General features: G+C 43.8%; 1 protein-coding gene across 2 annotated transcripts in view; it reads right to left on the bottom strand.

The window, feature by feature from the left end:
- Positions 1–19,029, bottom strand: part of LOC115090504 — a 991,523-nt gene that overhangs the window by 960,030 nt on the left and 12,464 nt on the right. For both annotated transcript variants that reach the window (XM_029599682.1, XM_029599683.1), the window contains exon 3: positions 694–830. In XM_029599682.1, coding sequence (XP_029455542.1) covers positions 694–813 — 120 coding nt within the window. In that variant the 5' untranslated portion in view covers positions 814–830. The remainder of the gene's footprint in view (positions 1–693; positions 831–19,029) is intronic.

Genomic DNA, 19,029 nt, shown 5'->3' with positions numbered 1-19,029 from the left:
TTTTATATTAGTGGGTTTCTTCTGATACTGGTGAATGATATAACTTTTCTTTGTATGGTTTTATGTATATCACCAGAGAAAAAAATGGTACTGAAATTCAAAAAGTCATGGAATAAACACAAAGGATCCCTAGGATGGTAATATAATATTGGGGTAAGATGCATGGAGGTCATCTTCACAGAATAGCAATTAAAACCCTAAAACTCCTTACTAGGCAGACAGGATGAGCCATTCTTCCTTTAATGGTGCAGTTGGCATGAGCAGGGATGGTAAAGTTTTCTGAAAACAGGCATCAGTCAATATTTTTGGGAACCAGCAGAAAAAAATTCTTTATAGCTTTTTTTATGCTTTTGTTACTTTGGGTTTTTATCTAACTTTTTGCATTTTTTTTTCTTTCTGTGTTTGCCATTTTTTGTATTTCCTTTTCCCATCCAACCTTTCTCTCTTCCCTGTTCTTCCAAACCTTTCCCCCTTCCTTCTTCTGAGGCCCAGCAGTCCTGCTCCAGTGACAGCTCCTCCACCTAGGCTTAGTGATAGGCCCCAGGCCCCAAATTTTACATGCTTGGGTGTTCTGGCGCCTGCGCTTTTTTCCAGCCCTGGGCATAAGATGTACTTATGTCTTACATCGTCCACCAAATTAGTGTGTTGACCATGTTGCGGTCCTGGCCGCGAGCACCGCGGTCAGACCCTTACCTCCTGGCTCCCGGACCTGCAACGGGTTAGCCTCCCGGTTTCCTGTTGCGCTGTGCCCCGGAGTGACTCGCTTGGCTTCTTTTTATTCATTCTTTTCTTTAAACAGAAACTTTTCTCCATGTTACCAGGAACTGTAACTGGAAACATTAAAAGAAATAATAGACAAATATAGAGAAAAACAAAGGCAAGTTATCATTGTCTTCTTATTTGGAATTTTTAAACTTGAGAAACTGCAACTTAGAGAGAAGAGTTCAAAGGAAAAATGTCAGTCCTGCATTGCATGATTAAAATTCTATTTATTTGCTGTAATAAGTAGGATCAGGCTTCAAGATGGTAGTTCCATCTGATAGGATCCATTGCTAGGTGAAGACTCATCTATATCCATTTTGATCTGTATATATGTAACCTCTGTGCCAAGAAGCCACCCTCCCAGCCCTGGGGAGTGTTGGATGTCCTCACCCAGAGTGGGGTATATTGTTTCTCAGGGGGCAGGCTGGGGACAGGATCTCCTGTTAGGCCAAGCTGGCTGAAGACACTTCCAAAGAAATTCCTCTGTCCAAAAGTGAATAACTTTATTATAACAATAAAAATTGATATTCAAAACAGATTTGTAGTTAATCCACAGTCCAGAATCATAATCACATCACTTTCCATTATGTTCAAATCACAAAAAGACAGCCCCAATTTCTGCCAGGAGTGTGCGGAAAACGCCAAAGCCTAGGAGGTCAGGAGGAGCTCCTCTAAGGCTGTGCTACAACTCCTCAATGTACTGTCCCGGTTACCTTGGAATATCCCGGAAGCTCCTTTGAGACAATGGCATTCCTGGACTCCGGAGCCGGAGGTAATTTTATCCTGCAGGACTTAGTCTCCCAGCTGCGAATCCCGACGCAGAGACGGGAGGTCCCGTTACAAATTACCTCTATCCAGGGGACGCTTCTCCCCGGACCTGTCCAGATGTCCACTGCACCCATTATGGTCCGCACCGAGGCGATCCATTCGGAGGAGATAGCCTTCCTAGTCTTGGAGAAGGCTGTCCACCCCGTGGTGCTAGGGTTGCCGTGGTTACAGAAACACTCGCCTATGATCCAGTGGGATACGCTACAGTTTTATTTATTTATTTTAACATTTTTCTATACCGTCGTATGGTGGGGACCGTCACAACGATTTACATTAAGGCACATAAAAATAATGCTAAAGTATTTTAAGTTACATAGGTGCCGTTAAGGATCGGTAACATAGTTTGCAATAATATTAATAGGTAAGTGTAATAAATCAATGTCCAATTCACCTTGTATTGGTTTAGGCTACGATATTACCTTTATCATTGTACTTTTACCTTTTACTGCTGAGCTTAAAAATGAAACTTAAGCTAAATAAAATCATACACATATTGATGTTGGTTATGTGTTTGTTGTTCACCTGTTTGTTTGTACCTGCTTTCCCCTTCTCTTTCTGATAAGCCAATTTAAAGAGCCATGTTTTTAAATTTTTTCTAAAGGTTTTGTTGTTACTTTGTAGTCTTAACTCCAAGGGCATGGCGTTCCATAGTACGGGTCCTGCCAAGGATAACGCTCTCTCTCTTACCTGTGTAAGCCTTGCTGTTTTGATTGATGGAATGGTGAGGAGTGCTTTGTTGGCTGATCTCAGGTTTCTATTTGGGACGTGTATGCGAAGGGCTGTGTTCAGCCAATCTGCTTTTTCATTATGTATTAATTTGTGTATGGTGCTTAGTGTTTTGTACTGAATTCTTTGTTCAATGGGTAGCCAGTGTAATTCCGCCAGGGTTTCTGTGATGTGATCTCTTTTGCTTTTGCCAGTTAAGATTCTAGCGGCTGTGTTTTGCAATATTTGTAGCGGTCTTAATGAAGTGTAGGATAAGCCTAGTAGGAGGGCGTTACAGTAATCAGTACTTGCAAAAATCAGCGCTTGTAGTACTGATCGGAAGTTGGCGGTTGTCAAATGGAGTCCTTTTTGCCTAGCTAATTGTATGAAGGTGCCTAAGATTTCCGCACTTCCCTTGAGGCACTCTGCCGTGGGTCCTCCTGCACCATATGAGGACTTCACGGACGTATTCTCCAAGACCAAGGCGAAGATCCTTCCGCAACATCGTCCGTATGACTGTGCTATAGATTTGCTACCTAGTACTATGCCCCTTCGAGGAAGGGTCTATCCCTTATCTATACCTGAGACCCGGGCCATGACTGAATACATTGCGGAGAATCTGGCCAAGGACTTTATCCACCTGTCCAAGTCACCTGCAGGAGCAGGGTTCTTTTTTGTCAGCAAGAAAGACGGCTCATTGAGGTCGTGCATAGACTATCGAGGCCTAAATTCTATTACCAATCGAGACCGTTACCCACTCCCGTTAATCCCGGAGCTCCTTGATCGCCTTCAAGGAGCAAAGATCTTCACAAAGTTGGACTTGCGAGGAGCGTACAATTTAGTCAGGATCTGTCTCGGAGACGAGTGGAAGACCGCATTTAATACCCGCGACGGGCATTACGAGTACCTCGTAATGCCTTTTGGCTTATGTAATGCCCCAGCGGTGTTCCAGCACCTGATGAATGAGGTGTTGCGGGACCTTCTGAACACCTGTGTAATCGTTTACCTCGACGATGTGTTAATCTACTCCCAGGATCTGTCGTCACACCGTCAGCATGTCCGTCAAGTACTCCAGATACTTAGGGAGCATGGTCTCTACACAAAGCTGGAAAAGTGTAGCTTTGAAAAAACGTCCCTGCCATTCCTAGGCTACATAGTCTCTGCAGCTGGCTTTCGAATGGATCCACAGAAAGTGGCGGCTATTAAGGACTGGCCCCGGCCTAGGGGTCTTAAAGCGTTGCAACGCTTCCTCGGCTTTTCCAATTTCTACCGTCACTTTATCCCCAATTATTCTCGTATTGTGGCCCCGTTAACTGCACTCACCCAGAAGGGGGCTAACACGGTGGATTGGCCTGCTTCTGCCTGTCAAGCTTTTGAGGCCCTCAAAGAGGCCTTCTTGCTAGACACCTGCCTTCGCCATCCAGATCCTAGCCGGCCCTTCGTGGTGGAGGTTGATGCCTCCAATGTAGCCGTGGGGGCAGTACTGAGTCAGTACTCTGATTCCGGACAGCTGTTGCCCTGTTCATTTTTCTCAAGGAAATTCTCCCCGGCAGAGAGCAACTACTGTGTTGGTGACAAGGAGTTGCTAGCCGTGAAACTCGCTCTAGAGGAATGGAGACAGTGGTTGGAAGGAGCCAACCACCCAGTTACGATTTACACCGATCACAAAAACCTAGCATTCTTGAAGCAAGCCCAACGCCTGAATCCAAGGCAAGCCCCGTGGTCGCTGTTTTTTGACCAGTTTGACTTTACGTTATGCTATAGGCCCGGGTCGAAGAACGTTCGAGCTGATGCACTCTTGCACTCGTCTGAGGTGGAAGAGACTCCTGATATACCTCAATATATCCTGGATCCTGAAAAAGTAAGCCTTGCTTTAACCTCAGGGTCCTCTCAAGAAAAGACGTTGCACGTTGTTCACGAAGAGCAGTTCTCACCTGGGCCCATGACTCCCTCACTGGGGGCCATGCTGGTTGGAAAGGGTCTTTGGACCTGTTAAACCATTTTTACTGGTTGCCAACGGTGAGACAAGACATCCAAGCCTTTGTGGGCTCATGCCCTACCTGTGCGGTTCAAAAACTGCTCATCGGGAAGCCCAGGAGTTTGTTGCAACCATTACCTATCCTGGTGGAACCTTGGACCCACATCTCCACCAACTTTGTCATGGACCTTCCTGCCTCAGGAGGTAATTCGGTCATTTGGGTAACCGTGGACCGATTTTCCAAGATGGTGCACTTTGTCCTTCTGCCTAAGCTACCATCTGCCCCTGACCTGGCTGGCTTGTTCGCCCAGCATATTTTTAGACTTCACGGTCTCCCGCAGGATAAGGTCTCTGATCGAGGACCACAGTTTACAGCTCGTTATTGGAAAGCACTATGTAAACGCTTCAACGTGCAACTTAGTCCTTCATCAGCGTTCCATCCTCAAAGTAATGGGCAAACAGAATGAACCAATCGAACCCTGAAGACCTTTCTTCGTGCTTTTGTGAATGAACGACAAGATAATTAGGCTGAACTACTCCTGTGGGCGGAGTTCTTGTATAATAATCACACGCATGCCGCCATTGGAAGTTCGCCGTTCCTCGTTGTTTATGGGAAGCAACTTCGTCCGCCCTTACCTTCGCCTGAACCTAGTGCACTCCTGGCAGTGCAACTCTCAGCTCGTCGGCTTCGGTCCCTGTGGATCTCTACCCAGGAAAAGATCCGTAAAGCTGCTCTGACCGCCCAGAAGTGGGCAGATAGGCATTGTCAGCCAGCACCCATCTTCCTCCCAGGAGACCATGTCTGGCTTAGCACCAGAAATCTACAGCTACGTATTCCATCTAGAAGACTAACTCCAAAATTCTGTGGGCCTTTTTCAGTCGCCGAACGAGTGGGAGCAGTCTCGTACCGTCTGTGCCTACCCTCCTCCAAGTGCATACATGACGTGTTTCATGTGTCATTGCTGAAGCCTCTTGTGTTATCCAGGTACCACTCCCGGGCTCCTGAACCATCGGATCCATCAGTACCGGACGAGGTCACGTATTAAGTGCGTGAAGTATTGGATGTCCAGTTTCATCAACGCCGATGGGAATACTTGTTCGCCTGGGAGGGCTGCGGATCCGAGGACAATTCTTGGGAACCGGCCCGTAACATCCTTGACAAGGATTTGCTACAGCAGTTCCATTTAGACCATCCAAGTAAACCCGGACCGGCTAAGAGAGGACGTAAGAGGGGAGGTACTACTGCGGTCCTGGCCGCGAGCACCGCAGCCAGACCGTTACCTCCGGGCTCCCGGACCTGCTCCCGTTCCCTGAGGCCTAGTTGGCGGCCTGGATGGCGGCGTCCCCACTGGGGCTGCGCCGCTGCGAGCTCCTCCATAGATGCTCTGTGCTTAGGCGCGCATGCGCGCCACTTGGGCGCTTTTCTAGGCTGTTTCCCGCCAGTGGTGACTCCGCCCAAATCCTGACATCAGACGCCGCGGCCTTGATAAGCCGGCCGCGGCCATCCCGTCTTTGCCTTGCAAAGGGTTAGCCTCCCGGTTTCCTGTTGCGCTCTGCCCCGGAGTGACTCGCTTGGCTTCATCGCTCCATTCCTGCTACCATACCTGCTTGGTTCCTGCCTGCCTGCTTGCTACAGTACCTGCCTGGTTCCTGCCTGCTTGCTATAGTACCTGTCTGGTTCCAGTACCCGTATCCTGCTACAGTTCCTGCCTAGTTCCAGTACCCGAACCCACGTACAGTATTGCTACTGTTTTAGTCTGGTTCCAGTTACCTGTCCTGATCCACAACTCGCCTAAGTCCCAGCGGCCGGGTCCCTACGGGCTCCTCCCAGGGGGGCTTCGGCTTCCAAGGGTGAAGCCACCTAAGTCCCAGCGGTTGGGCTCCTAGGGGCTCCTCCCGGGGGAGTGCCAGCTTCCAGGGTGAAGAGCATCTACGTCCTGCCCGAGCATCTGCTTCCCAGCCTGCTTTGCAACAGAGACATTGTCCACCTTTCCAAGTCTCCAGAAGGTCGGCCCAAGGGTCCACTAAACAGAGACTCCCATAACAGACCAGTATGATTCTGATAACTGGCATATTGGCTAACAGTGGAATTTTATATTTTTAGCTAGGCTCAAAATCTTAGCTCTAAGTCCACTTACATTGAATTCTGCTGTTTTTATGACAACTAAAAGTGACATGTAAGACCAGAGTCTTTCTTAGTATAATAGAAATAGATATATTAACCTATTTTACTCTATAAACAATAATTAACTTTCACCTATTTTCCTCTAGAGATCAGTGAAAGTTTCATGGAAGAAGTATGGCCCTAGAAGGTATTCCTTGTATATAATTTATTGTGCTGTCTCTTCATGAACAATGAGCCATATAGTGGGTATCTTTATTTATCCAGTTAATGTGTGTTCTCCGTGGAAACCTTCTGGTATCATCTATTATTTGGAATTGTGAGTTTGCTACCTCCAGTGTCTTTAGTTTACTTTAAATTCATATGCTAGATTCTTTTTCTTCTACTAATTCACAAAGGGGGCAATTTTCAGTCTCTCCATGCAGTTTGCAGGTCGCAAAAGACACATTGGAAACTATGTGCAGAGATTTCAAAATATCACCTTTCCCCAACCTAACCCAGACCCCTTTTTTGCCTGCTAGTGGAAGTCTGCACATTGTGAAACAGCACACATACTTTTCCAATCACTGTGTGGGGAGAGGGGAAGACATTTTGAAAAGGGAAGCATACGCCTGTTTACCCATGTAAAATCATTTGAACACTGTCTTCAATAAATTTGCATTAACTGTGGCTTCATAATAATATTGGCCTACTTCATTTAGGCAACATTTGTAAAGATGACCGTAAGCATAAATGCGGTGCACCCAAGTATGGCTTAAATAAATCAACTTCATATGCTTTTCACTACAGAATATTTATTTAAGTCCATCTCGGATAAGGCTTAACGGTATCTTTGCATCCTCAACTATGGTTTTTTTTGTACCTCTTTGTGCATTGTTAACCTTGTTTACACTGCTGTTTTTTCTGTATTCCTAATTCTTCTCTTTCACCTTTTGTGTTTTCCCCTCTTGTGTTTGCAAGAGAACCTCCGCTTTAGAATTTTCTATGAGAGAAAGACAGATGTATGCCATATAACTAAATTTTCCTCCCTAATTTTTAAGTAAATGTTTCTTAAAAGGATTCAAATATAATGGCAAATAAACAAAAAGTAGGATGCTTTTTGTCCTTTCCGTCAAGAAATTGAAGCCAGTTCCTTCTGACATAGTTCACAAAAGCAACTAAACATAGCAAGGGGTCCTCCTTTAGGTATTAGCATCAAAGACCAAAGCAAGCTTGACCCTAATCACATTCTGCACTGTTACTTGTCAAACTAGATATCTGCTCTGTGACAGAAGCCATGGTCTAAAACAACATTTGTTTTCGTGTAGTCTGTAGTGTTTACTATGTACAGTAGGCCTTAGTTTGTTGTGTGTATGTGCGTTTTGTCTGTCCCCCTTGCCTTTGGCAATTTCCTGTCAGGATGGCCCATGATTAATGAGTGCTGACAAACACAGTGCATGCACAAGTAATACTCCCAATCCATCATCTGATAGGGATGTTTGTGACCATAGCACTGATAGTCATAATAAGATTGTGTGCCTTGTTAAGAGACTATGCAGCTTGAAAATACATTTTATATGCCATTAAATATTGTTATATAGTATAGAAGATGTTAATAAAACCACAGAAACTTTAAAATTTAAACCGACATTAATATTAGATATACATACCATTTTGTACCATTTTCTTACTCTCCCATGCCTTTTAGCTGTACAGTGACCTGAGCAGGCCACCTATGAGAGCAACTTTAGCAACTTGCTCTTCTAAAGCTAGTGCTCCAATGGATATTTCCTAGTTCTGCGAGCAGCTGACAGGAAAGGAAGATGAAAACAATGACGGTAACTTTCAATGCGGTGCGCAGGCGACCTTTAAAACCCCACTGATCTTCCTACAATTTGTTTTACAGCGTACACGTCATCCTTAGCAGAAGTAAATTTACGCGGCAGGGGACTCCCCAGCGCAAGCCAGTGCACATAAGTATTTACGCACAAATTTCAAGTTTGAATCCAGGAACACCCAGACCAAGCCCGCGCCCTGCCCCTTTTAAAAAACTTTCCATTTGTGCAAGCAGCGGCAAGCACGTGCGTATCTGGCCGGCTTTTAAAATCTTCTCGGCGCGTGCTGGCCTGACATATTCACGCAACTCCTAATTTCGGCGCGTATCAGGCTTTTAAAATTCATCTTAATAAGCACATGAGATGAAACTTGGGAAATTTTACAAAATGTAAAAGAAAACCCACATTAAAAAGTAGTTCAAGCACAATGTGTATGTTTGATCTACAGTAGCAAACTGACATCGCTAACTTATTTTTACTTATCTTGCTCATGTCACTCTAAAATTAGCAGCTTTTGTGAGTCTAGAACTTTATTTTCTTCAACATATGTATTCCCTGCAATATTGTTTTTAAGCAACACAAAGACAGGAATTGCAAAGTGTGTTTCAGGAAGATCAGATGCTATGGTTAATAAATGAAATCTTGGTTTCTCTCAAATGATAGCATCATATCACAGGATCAACATATGAGAAGCATTTACTCTGATTTAAGTTGTATAAAAATGTTTACAGCGCAAATCTTCTCACTTTCTAAGCCATAGCTTTTTTTTGTTTATCATTTCAAACCTATATGGCTGAATTTTAAATCGGCCACATGCGCAAATATCGTCAATTATGCGTGTGGCCAGGCCCTGTATGCGCCGTGCGCATTTTCAAAAGGGCCCAGCCACGCTCGTAAGTGACGATACGCGCAAAATTTCTGGGTCCTGAAAAGGGGGCAGGCTGGGGGGGGGGGGCATGGTCTAGGCGGGGAGGGGCGGGGCAGGACAAAGGCCGATCGGGACAACAGCCATTAACTGCTGTCCCGGGGAAGCCCATGCCGGCAGTCGGCCAGCATGCACAAACTACTTCTGCTCCAGGGGAGCAATAAGTAGTGAAATGAAAAAATTGAAAGGTTTGGGGACGGGTTAAGGGGGTGGGGAGGAGAGGGGAAGAGGGATGGGGTTTAGATAGGGGTTAGGAAAGTTCCCTCCCAGTCCGCTCCTTAATTGGAGCAGACTGGGAGGGAACAGGGGAAGGCCTGATTTCGTCGCCACGCATACTTTTACAAAATTCGGCCCCCCCCTGCGCACGCCACCCACACATGCGCGTGCGGATTACAAAATCTGGCACGCATGTGCGCATGGCCCATGGATTTTATAATATGCACGCACCGGCATGTGCAAGTTATAAAATTGGCGTGTCCCCATTTTACAGCAGCAGTGTTAGACTCCAGTCTTCGAGAGCTGCAATCATGTCTGGTTTTTGTTGCATCTGAAATGAATATTCGTGAGATAATTTTAGATTGTAAGGACAATTTTCAAAGGCATTTACACAGGTAAAAAACTATTTACCAGGGTAGAATACCAATTTTGAAGACTGATCCTCCTTCCTTACCCCGCCAAATGTGGCTAAACATTAGATGCATTTAGGTGAGACATTCCCGGGAATGTGTTTTCAGCAGATCACAAAATGCAGCCTGCAAACATTTGTGGGTAGAAATCTTTCTACCCATGGTAGTTTTCAAAAGGAAAGTGCAAGCATACTTCATCTTTGAAAATACTTTGCGCCTAGGTGGGGGGCTTGAATGCTGTCCCCTAAGTGGCTCCAGTTTATGATAAATGTTCATATATCGGTTAACTGAAGGCCAGACCGGTTTGCAGCTCTCAAGAAGAAGAGTTTGAGGCCCCTACCCTGTAGAAAGATTGATCTGCAGACCTCAAGGTAAATTTACTGTTGGAGTATTACTCAGGCAAAACTGTTCGCAGCACCAAAACCTCAACCAACCCAATTTTGGAACAAAAGAAACAGAAATTATCTTATGCATTGATGGTAGAGAAAGCAGAAGAGGGAAAGTCTGTCAAAAGTATACAGGTGGTTAGAAATAATGCAGGTAGGCAAAGTAATAGATGTGAAATAAAAAATGAATCCTTTTTATAAGCGAGCTAAAGCAAGAGAATTGTTATTAACTCATCAATCTAATATGGCCACCATAATTGCCTGTTGTGTGAGTGTCTGGTAATTACAATGTTATCTTTGGCAGATTGTTCCCACATAAATTGAAACTCTGATTTACTGGCCATTACATGTACACAATAATAATTTATGCTTTCCATGTTTCAGATATGCAAATATTTGTTAATTCTAGAATCTCTAAATATGTAGAATTAACAAGCATTGGTAAACAATTGATTATTTGTATTTCTCAAAATGCAAATAAATAGCAATTGTTGCATGCACAGTGCAAACAATAGTATCTTAGGCAACCCCAAATTTGTAATTTCCCTTACTCAAGTAATTGGTAAAGATGTAATTATGGTTGCAGTTAGACTAAGAAAGACAATAGATAATTAAACGTCCTCAGCCCCTCTGGGGCACTATCTGATACACAAATGCAACAGATTTTATTTCTGAGGTAATCTTTTTTGGTTTGTTAATCACAAAAGCCAATTAAGCTGTTTTGGCCAATACAGTTTAGTTCAGTCAGGCTTTCTGTTATGGTCAGGTTATATATTGATTTGCAACTATCCCAATTACAATAGCCCCATAAGGAGCAGTGCATCCATTTTATGAAGCACCAGAATGTTATTAATAGCATCATTTTTTTTCTCATTTTCTGAGCAATAGCATTTTATTTCATTTCAAAACTTATAACATGAATACACAGCACTTTATTTCAATTCAAATCTTATAACATGAATACGCTACAGCAGTGGATTTGAAATCTGTTCTTTGAGACCAACAAATGCAGATCTTCAATGAGTTCATTTGTAATAGGGAATGGGAGATGCCAAAGGGGCCGATGAAATTATGTGTGCTGAAAGAGGGCACTGACTTTTCAGCGCCCGCTTTTTTAATGCATGCATGGAGCCCGCAAGGGGGGCGCCATGCAATATGGAAATTAGGGGGTTGCACTAGGATGGAGGCGCTAGGGTCACTTGCACAACCTTAGCGCCTCCTTCCTAAAGCGACTCGCCGCGGCTGCCGGTTATGAAGACCGACGCTGGTAAACTCGGCGTCGGTTTTCATAACCTGCCTGTCTGCCAGAAATAAAAACGGCGCCGAGTTTACATGTGATGAGTGCGATCTCATTCACTCCGTGTCGGACGCACGTTAAATAGGCGCTAATCCCCCTATTGCATTAGGCGGTGGATTAGCGCCTATTTATCCCGCGTCCGACTGCGGGTTAAACAGTGCGCTTGGCTGAGCGCATTGTATTCCATCGGCCCCAAAGAGTTTGGACTTTTGCACACTCTTACTTTTAAAAAGTATCTACATGGCAAGGGGAAGTTGTGAATGGATTTTATTCAAAGCTAACTTATTTGAATGACTATGCAAAACGTATGCATTTAGTACGCTGAATCATATTTTGGTTTCCATTACTGTAATGCAAACATGATTATTTTTTCTTTGTTGCTTACTTAAAAGGCATCAGTTAATATTTCTAATAAAATGTCATGATTAAAATTATTGGGCAATAATTCTCTTACCCAAGGCACGCATTTTGCTACATTATTTGCATACAGGTGGCCCAAGGAATGTTGTAACCCACAACAAAACACATATCATCAATTGATTGTAATTAGTGTGAAACTGATTATCTCCCAATGTCTTTTGTAAATGGGGGGGGGGGGGGGGGGAGTCTCAGGAGGGAAAGCAGGAAAGTGCTTAACTTCCAAGACTTAATTGAGTCAAACTGATCTGACAAATGATACTCCTCCAGTACATTGTTACTCAGCCATCACATTCTTTGCTGAGTTAAGGAAAAGTTTCTGTATATTTTACTTTTAAGTTTCCATTCAGTAAAGAAAGTCATTCTGTGCAAATCCAGCAATGATACTGCATGAACATGCTCCCTTGGCGAAACTGAAATACAATTTAAAATAATAATAATAGCATACAAAATTGTTCAGCTCTTCTTTTAAGCTCATGCTAGATTTAGGGGTAGATTTTTAAAGACGTGGACGCAGGGTACATTTGTGCGTGCGCATTTGCCGCGCGCATGTTATAAAATCCGGGGTTGGCGCGCGCAAGGGGGTGCACACTTGTGCACCTTGCGCACGCCGAGCCCTAGGGGAGCCCCGATGGCTTTCCCCGTTCCCTCCAAGGCCGCTCCGAAATGCTGCGCGCGCATGTTATAAAATCGGGCGTAGATTTGTGCGTGCCAGGTTGCGCACACAAATCTACGCCCGCCCCTAAATCTTAAAATCCGGCCCCGCGCGTATGTCCCGGGGCTTGAAAAAGGAGGCGGGGCGTGGGCAGGGCGGTCCGGGGGTGGGGCCAGAGCCTCCGGGCACAGCGGCAAATCGCAGGCTGGCCGTTGGCCGGCGCACGCAACCTACGCCTGCCCAGAGGCAGGCGCAACTTGTAATTTAAAGGTAAGAGAGGGTTTTTAGGTAAGGCTGGGCTCAGGTTAGGTAGGGGAAGGGAGGGGAAGGGAAGGGAAGGTGGGGGCGGAGGGAACGGAGGAAGGCTGCGCGGCTCGGCGTGCGTAAGGTGCACAAGTGTGCACCCCCTTGCGCGCACCGACCCCGGATTTTATAACATGCGCGTGGCTGCGCACACATGCTATAAAATCGGGCGTAGATTTGTGCACGCCGGGTTGCGCACACAAATCTACGCCCGCACATAGCTTTTAATATCTGTCCCAAACTGCGCTGGTAGTTTAGTTTTTGTCTGAAGGTGAGGCAGGTTTGCGCAGACTGAAAAGTGGTCCCTTAAGAATAAGTTTCATGCACATGAAAGAAACTTACACTGCTAACACCCGGCCATACAGTACCTGTTCCATGGATTAAAAGAGGATTTTCATTTCTGGTGCTGTTAATCTACTGCCTTTCACAAGCCATAAAGTCATTAGAGAAATGAACAAATGTAAACTGAAATGCTGCTCTCAGTGGGCTAATACTTCACTGAAACATAATGTATGCCACAATACAAATGCTTTGTAATAATAATAATCATAATACCATTAGTAACCAAAATAGTTCTCTCCGTGTAGTCTGGGCTGTGTATTCAAGTGTTTGCATAAAATCTTAAAAACAGAAAATGTTTTTAGTTTGTTCATAATTTAATTTATTGTACAATTTAATTTATTTAATGTGATTACATTACACATGTTTAGTCTAGGTTGATGGTCACACTCCCCTAAGGGGATAATAATTCTCAAAACATTTACGCGCATAAAATGGCTTCTTGAAAATGTCCCCAGGGTTGTATGTGTAAAAGTATGAGTGGAAGCGATTTCTCGCATACTTGAAAGAGGCATTCCCGAGGGTGGAAATGGTGCATTTCACTCCACTTTGAAAAACAGGGTTGAAATCTGTGTGCACTTTCTGTTCATGGACTTCAGACCTCCATGGGCTGTTATAAAATTACCCTCCCAATGAGAATTACATAGCTGAGAATCAGCTTCTCTAAGTAACTCTGTTCCCTAAATATTTCATAAGCGACTATTACATTTCACCATGGGTTCACACTTACAACAGGGTAACAATACAGAATGAGGGCAATTTTATAAGTATTTTACCTGGGTAGATTGTGATGTGCCCAGGTAGATTGGCTGTCTGAAAATTGCCTTCATGATTCACTGGGACAGAAATTTTATACCGGCACGCGGGCCCACATGTACACACGTATACCGGCTCGTGTCCAGAGACAAGGCCATTTTATAACATACGCGCGTATATGCACGCAAGGTATAAAGAAGGCTGAACGCGTGCACATGTGTGAACAATTTTATATTGATCTGCGCAAATGCCATTTCTACTGCTTAAGTGGGAAGACTTTAATAGAAATGTGCACCGCACAAACCACTTTGTCCTCAGTTCGCCCAGGTAAGGGATAGGACTTCCTATTTTCCCCATTTAAATAGCCTTCTTTTTCCCCTCTTAACCCTGACCCATAAAACCCTATTGACATGCCTATATATTTTCGTTTTAGGATTTATACACCATAGCAGGAGTAAAGATACGCAGTAGGGAACCCCAGCATGCGTGTGTGTGCACACGTTTTTATGTGCTGTTTTCATTCAAAAATCCAGGAATGCCAGCATCTGACCCCTTTTTTGGACTTTTTCATTTGCGCGTGTCCCAGGGGATATGCACATACGTGGGCGGCTTTTAAAATCTGCTCAGCGCGCACCAGCCCGACATACTCACATGTCTCCCAGTTTTGGCGTGCGCTGTGCTTTTACGATTCACCTGCATGGCTTTGCATCCGGGCAGGATTTTTGAAAATTATTCCCGGTATTCTAATAACCACCTTACCACCCATTTGTTCTCTGAGATTGCAGGAAAATGAGAGCGTTCTCGACTGGGTGACTGGGTAGGAAGGGAAGGATCCAGCAAAACCCTTTTTAGGGGCACTGCTTATTCTTACTTTCTTTCTGCCAACTCCTGATGTGAATCTTCCAGACACAGACTTTGTTTTTCCCATTTAAAGTCATTGACAAGCCCTACAGAGTGGTCATCAGCCCATTCCCACCGATGCTGGCACAGTTCCAAATGCAAGTGCATCTTCTTTAGTCTTTCTTTTTTTTTTTTTTTCCCTAAGGTAAAAATTAAATTGCCCATGGAACAAATTCCCTAACATATTGCAACATGAATGTCTTCTTTTGATTCATATCCCTCCAGTAGTTAAAGCTCGAGTTAGTTGGTGGGAGTGGGGGTTTTGTTTTTTAGAGGATAACACTGGAAGAGGGCTTATATTTGGGTCTGAAACCTTTCTGATCTACATCATTTTCAACCGTGACGTGCAAACTGTCCCTTTGCTTGTGCCGTCCCTTCACGTGATTTACCAGGCATTTGTTGTGTTGGACATCCTGCAAGGTAGGCAGCCAGATTTCACGTGCGTTGTTGGGACACTCTGCACATTGTAAGGCCTTGGCTTCGTTTTGATTTTTTTTGCTGCTGCACAGCTTGAGCTGACACAGCCTCTAAAAAGGTTAATGAGCACAACAGACAGCGTTTGTGCGGAGTGGGAAAGACCCCATGTGTGCGGCTCTGACGTCTTTTATCGTTTTTTTTTGGTTTTTTTTTCTCCAGACTGGCACAGGGCAAAATCCCAATGTAGCTCTTCTTTGGGAACTTGAAAAGCTTCCCCCCCCCCCCCCTTTCTTAGCAAGTTTGATAAAACAAACAAAACAGAGGAAGATAAGTCTGCAAAACCAAGAGTAACGAAGGGAGAATGGGGAGAAGAATCAGCTATTTAGGGCATGAATAAATATTTTGTCCCAGCCTAATTGGTTCAAATGATTTTCTTAAAATCCTGTCTTCTAACTGGAGAAGTATTAGGAGCCATTCCTTTTTTTTTTTTAATCCTTTATTCTGCAAACCTGCGCTATTCAGAACTCTCATTAGTAGATGGCAATGAAAGAATCTGGCTTCTCAAGAATAAAGAAAGCCATGAGGGCAAGAGACAGTCGAAACATTACAAGAATATGCTAGCAACTGGAATGGAAGTATGCAGGTGCGATAACAATTGGTTGAAATCAGGGCTTTGAGCCACTTTCATTCATTTTCAAGCCAAGCTGTTTAAAACCCAGTCATTTTAAAAATTAAATATTAAAAATATATATGTGATGGAACTTCAAAAATAAACCAGCAGACATAGTTGGTATCCAAGTCTGCATTCTCATTCAGAACAGTAATATGTGAACTTAAATTGGCAGAAAGCATGCATGTAAAAGGAGGTGCCAGCTCCTATGCAAATCAAGTTCAGCATTCCCCACAGAACTAATTGTTTGTATAATGAACCTCCAGCTTTATGTTGTACTTGTGACTTATTACAAGCACTTAGACTAGTTAAGAGCATCAATTATTTTACTGAAGCACACACAAAAGCATTGCATAGAAGCACAACATAGAAACTGAAGAGAAATAAAGGCCTCCAGGCCCTTCCAATTTGCCCTTTCTCCCTGTCTACTGCAATACCATAAATCGAGTACCCAGTTCTGGTTCTAGATGGCTACAAAGAGGTCTGTTTTTCTTGTTACCTAAAGCATGCAAATTAACTTTATTTTATATTAAATGAAAATAGGTATATTTCATGAACATTCATGGTAGATACGATATCCTGAAAACCAGGTGTGTTTGTGGCCCTCCTTAAGAATGGCGGTTGTGTACCCCTGTTATAATACCTGAAACAAAAAATAATCCATTTAAAATTTCTAATTTGTCCTTATGCCCTTTAATATGTTCTCACCCAATCCACAAAGAGATGCCCTTCTTATCCTCCCTAGCTCCACTCCAAATCCACCCCCAGCTCTGCCTCCGCTGCCAGTTTCTTACGTTATGTTTACAATTAACAGCATTCTTTCTTACGTACATTTCTTGTATAAATCATAGATTTGAATTGTTCATTCCCAGACCTACAATAAAATGCTTGATGCTATCAAACTGCTAGGGTCTTCTTTCTGTTTGTGGGCAGGGATGGCCTGCCCCTGAGAAAAACAGCATTACTAGAGAAGTGTCAGTATTAAATGACTGTTCCGTACTAGGTATGGAAAGAGAGGATATCAAATACTAAGAGATGTAAACCGAAACCAGGAAAAGGTGGCCTACAGATATTGAAAAAGCCGTAATTGTTTGGGCACCACTCGCGTGCTTAAAACTACATCCAAACTCACCTTGTAGTGTCACCCCAGCATTTGCCCCCCCCCCCCCTCGGGGGAGGTGGGAGATGGTGAATGATGAGGCCCTGTGTGTACTGAACTCTCTTAGGGTCGATACAAAGGTATTAAGCACCCTTGGTCAAAGGTTCCCAAACCTGTCCTGGGGACCTCCCCCCCCCCCCCCCCCCTCCCAGCCAGTCAGGCTTTTAGGATATCCGCTATGAAAATGCATGAGTTAAAATTTGCATGCTGTGGAGTCATGCTGTGGCAGGGGATTTGGGAAAAATCCAAGAATCTGAAATTGAGATGATGGTTACAATTTTCAAGATCACCATTTTTTGCCGTCAGGATCACATTAGGTCTGTGGATGACACATGAGATGCCTGCCATGTTCTGCTCCTATTCAAGAAATTAATCATGTTCTTTTGGTGCAAAAGCCACCTTTGAAGGGAAATGAAGCCAAAATTAAAGTAAACGAGGATGTCTGTGGTAGTAAGACGTGTACAGGAGATGGCAGAGGAACCCAAAACGAAAAATAAATTCTGACAGGGGAATCTATAGTGAATGTATCTCTGCCGATAGGGATGGGCAAAACATCTAGAAGTTGGTTTGAGAATGCAAAAAGAAGGTGAACTAGATAGCATGGGATAGATATTCAAAGCTGGCTGTGTAAGTAACTTAGCTGGTTAGAATTTATCCGACTAAATTACGATGTATATTCAGCAGCACAGCAAAGCCACTGCAGCACACTGAGCGGACAATTTCAATGTATTATCCACTATGACACCTAGAACTTTTTCCTGGCTAATAACTCCTAATATAGAACCTAACATGTTAGAAGTTCTAGCTATAATGCAGGCATTCACATGGCCGAGTTGTCTGACAGGCTATGATAGTAGAATTGACTCACAGCTGAGTCTGTCTGGCAGGCTACATATTTTGTAAAATATAGAAGTCCTAGTAGAAATGCAGGCACTTACTTACATAGCCAGTTTTGTCTGGCAGGTTACACAAGGGACCTGGGAGGCAAACTAGTAATAGTAGCTATTTAGGTTATACTGTGATAATACAAGCCAACTAACAACTGAGTCTGCCTGGCAAGCTGCAAATTCTGTAATTAACTAGAAGTCCTAGTGAAAATCCAGGTGCTTACATAGCCAGGTCTGTCTGAGAGGCTACACAGAAGAACTAGAAAAACAGATGTTTGGACAATGATCATGCTAGTTTGTATTCCTGGCTGTTTAGATAATTACAGAGCCTTGTGGTTAGGCATGGAAAAGGTTGGTGCTGGAGGGATCTTAAGTGGCATTCTTGTATGTTCTGCCCAAGAAAGTGGAATATAAAGGGGAAAAATGAAAAAGACTTCTGAATAAGAAGAAATCTTGCAGGTAGTCACACTCTGTGGCTCCTTGGATGTATCCTTAGCAATGTGAACAAGAGCACCAGGCAGACTAGATGAACCAGATGGTCTTTTTCTGCCATCATTTATTTTGTTACTATGTAAAGCAGGAGTGGGGATTTCAAAATGAAATCCCTAAACATTGCTTGCTGATGCTATCTCCAGCCTCACTCTGCCTCTTGGCCATGCAGGTAAAGGTAGGCAGATAACTAGATAACTACTTACTTTGTTACCCATGTAAGTGGCTGAAAATTGTCCTCTGTATGAGGTGAATTTTAAAACTGGTGTGTAGGTGCACATGTGTGCACATGTATCAACCCTTGCTCAGGGACATGGGCATTTTTTAGCATATGCATGCAAGTTATAAAATAGGCTGGCCGCGCACACATATGCACCTAATTTTAAGTGGGTGTGCGCATCTGCGCGCAAATAACACTTCTACCGCATAAGTGGGGGGATTTTAAAAGGGCAATGCATCAATGCCAATGCCACTAAAACCAATTCATTCCCAGTTTGCCCAGATAAGAGATAGGTCTTCCAAACCCCCTAGCTTAATATCCTTCCTTCCTCTCAGCCCTAACCCTTAAAACCCCACTGATCTGCCTAATTTTAT

Source organism: Rhinatrema bivittatum, chromosome 4, assembly GCF_901001135.1.
Source record: "Rhinatrema bivittatum chromosome 4, aRhiBiv1.1, whole genome shotgun sequence".
NCBI lineage: Eukaryota > Metazoa > Chordata > Amphibia > Gymnophiona > Rhinatrematidae > Rhinatrema > Rhinatrema bivittatum.
The sequence above is the reverse complement of the archived record's forward strand: the minus strand, read 5'-3'. Positions and strand labels throughout refer to the sequence as shown.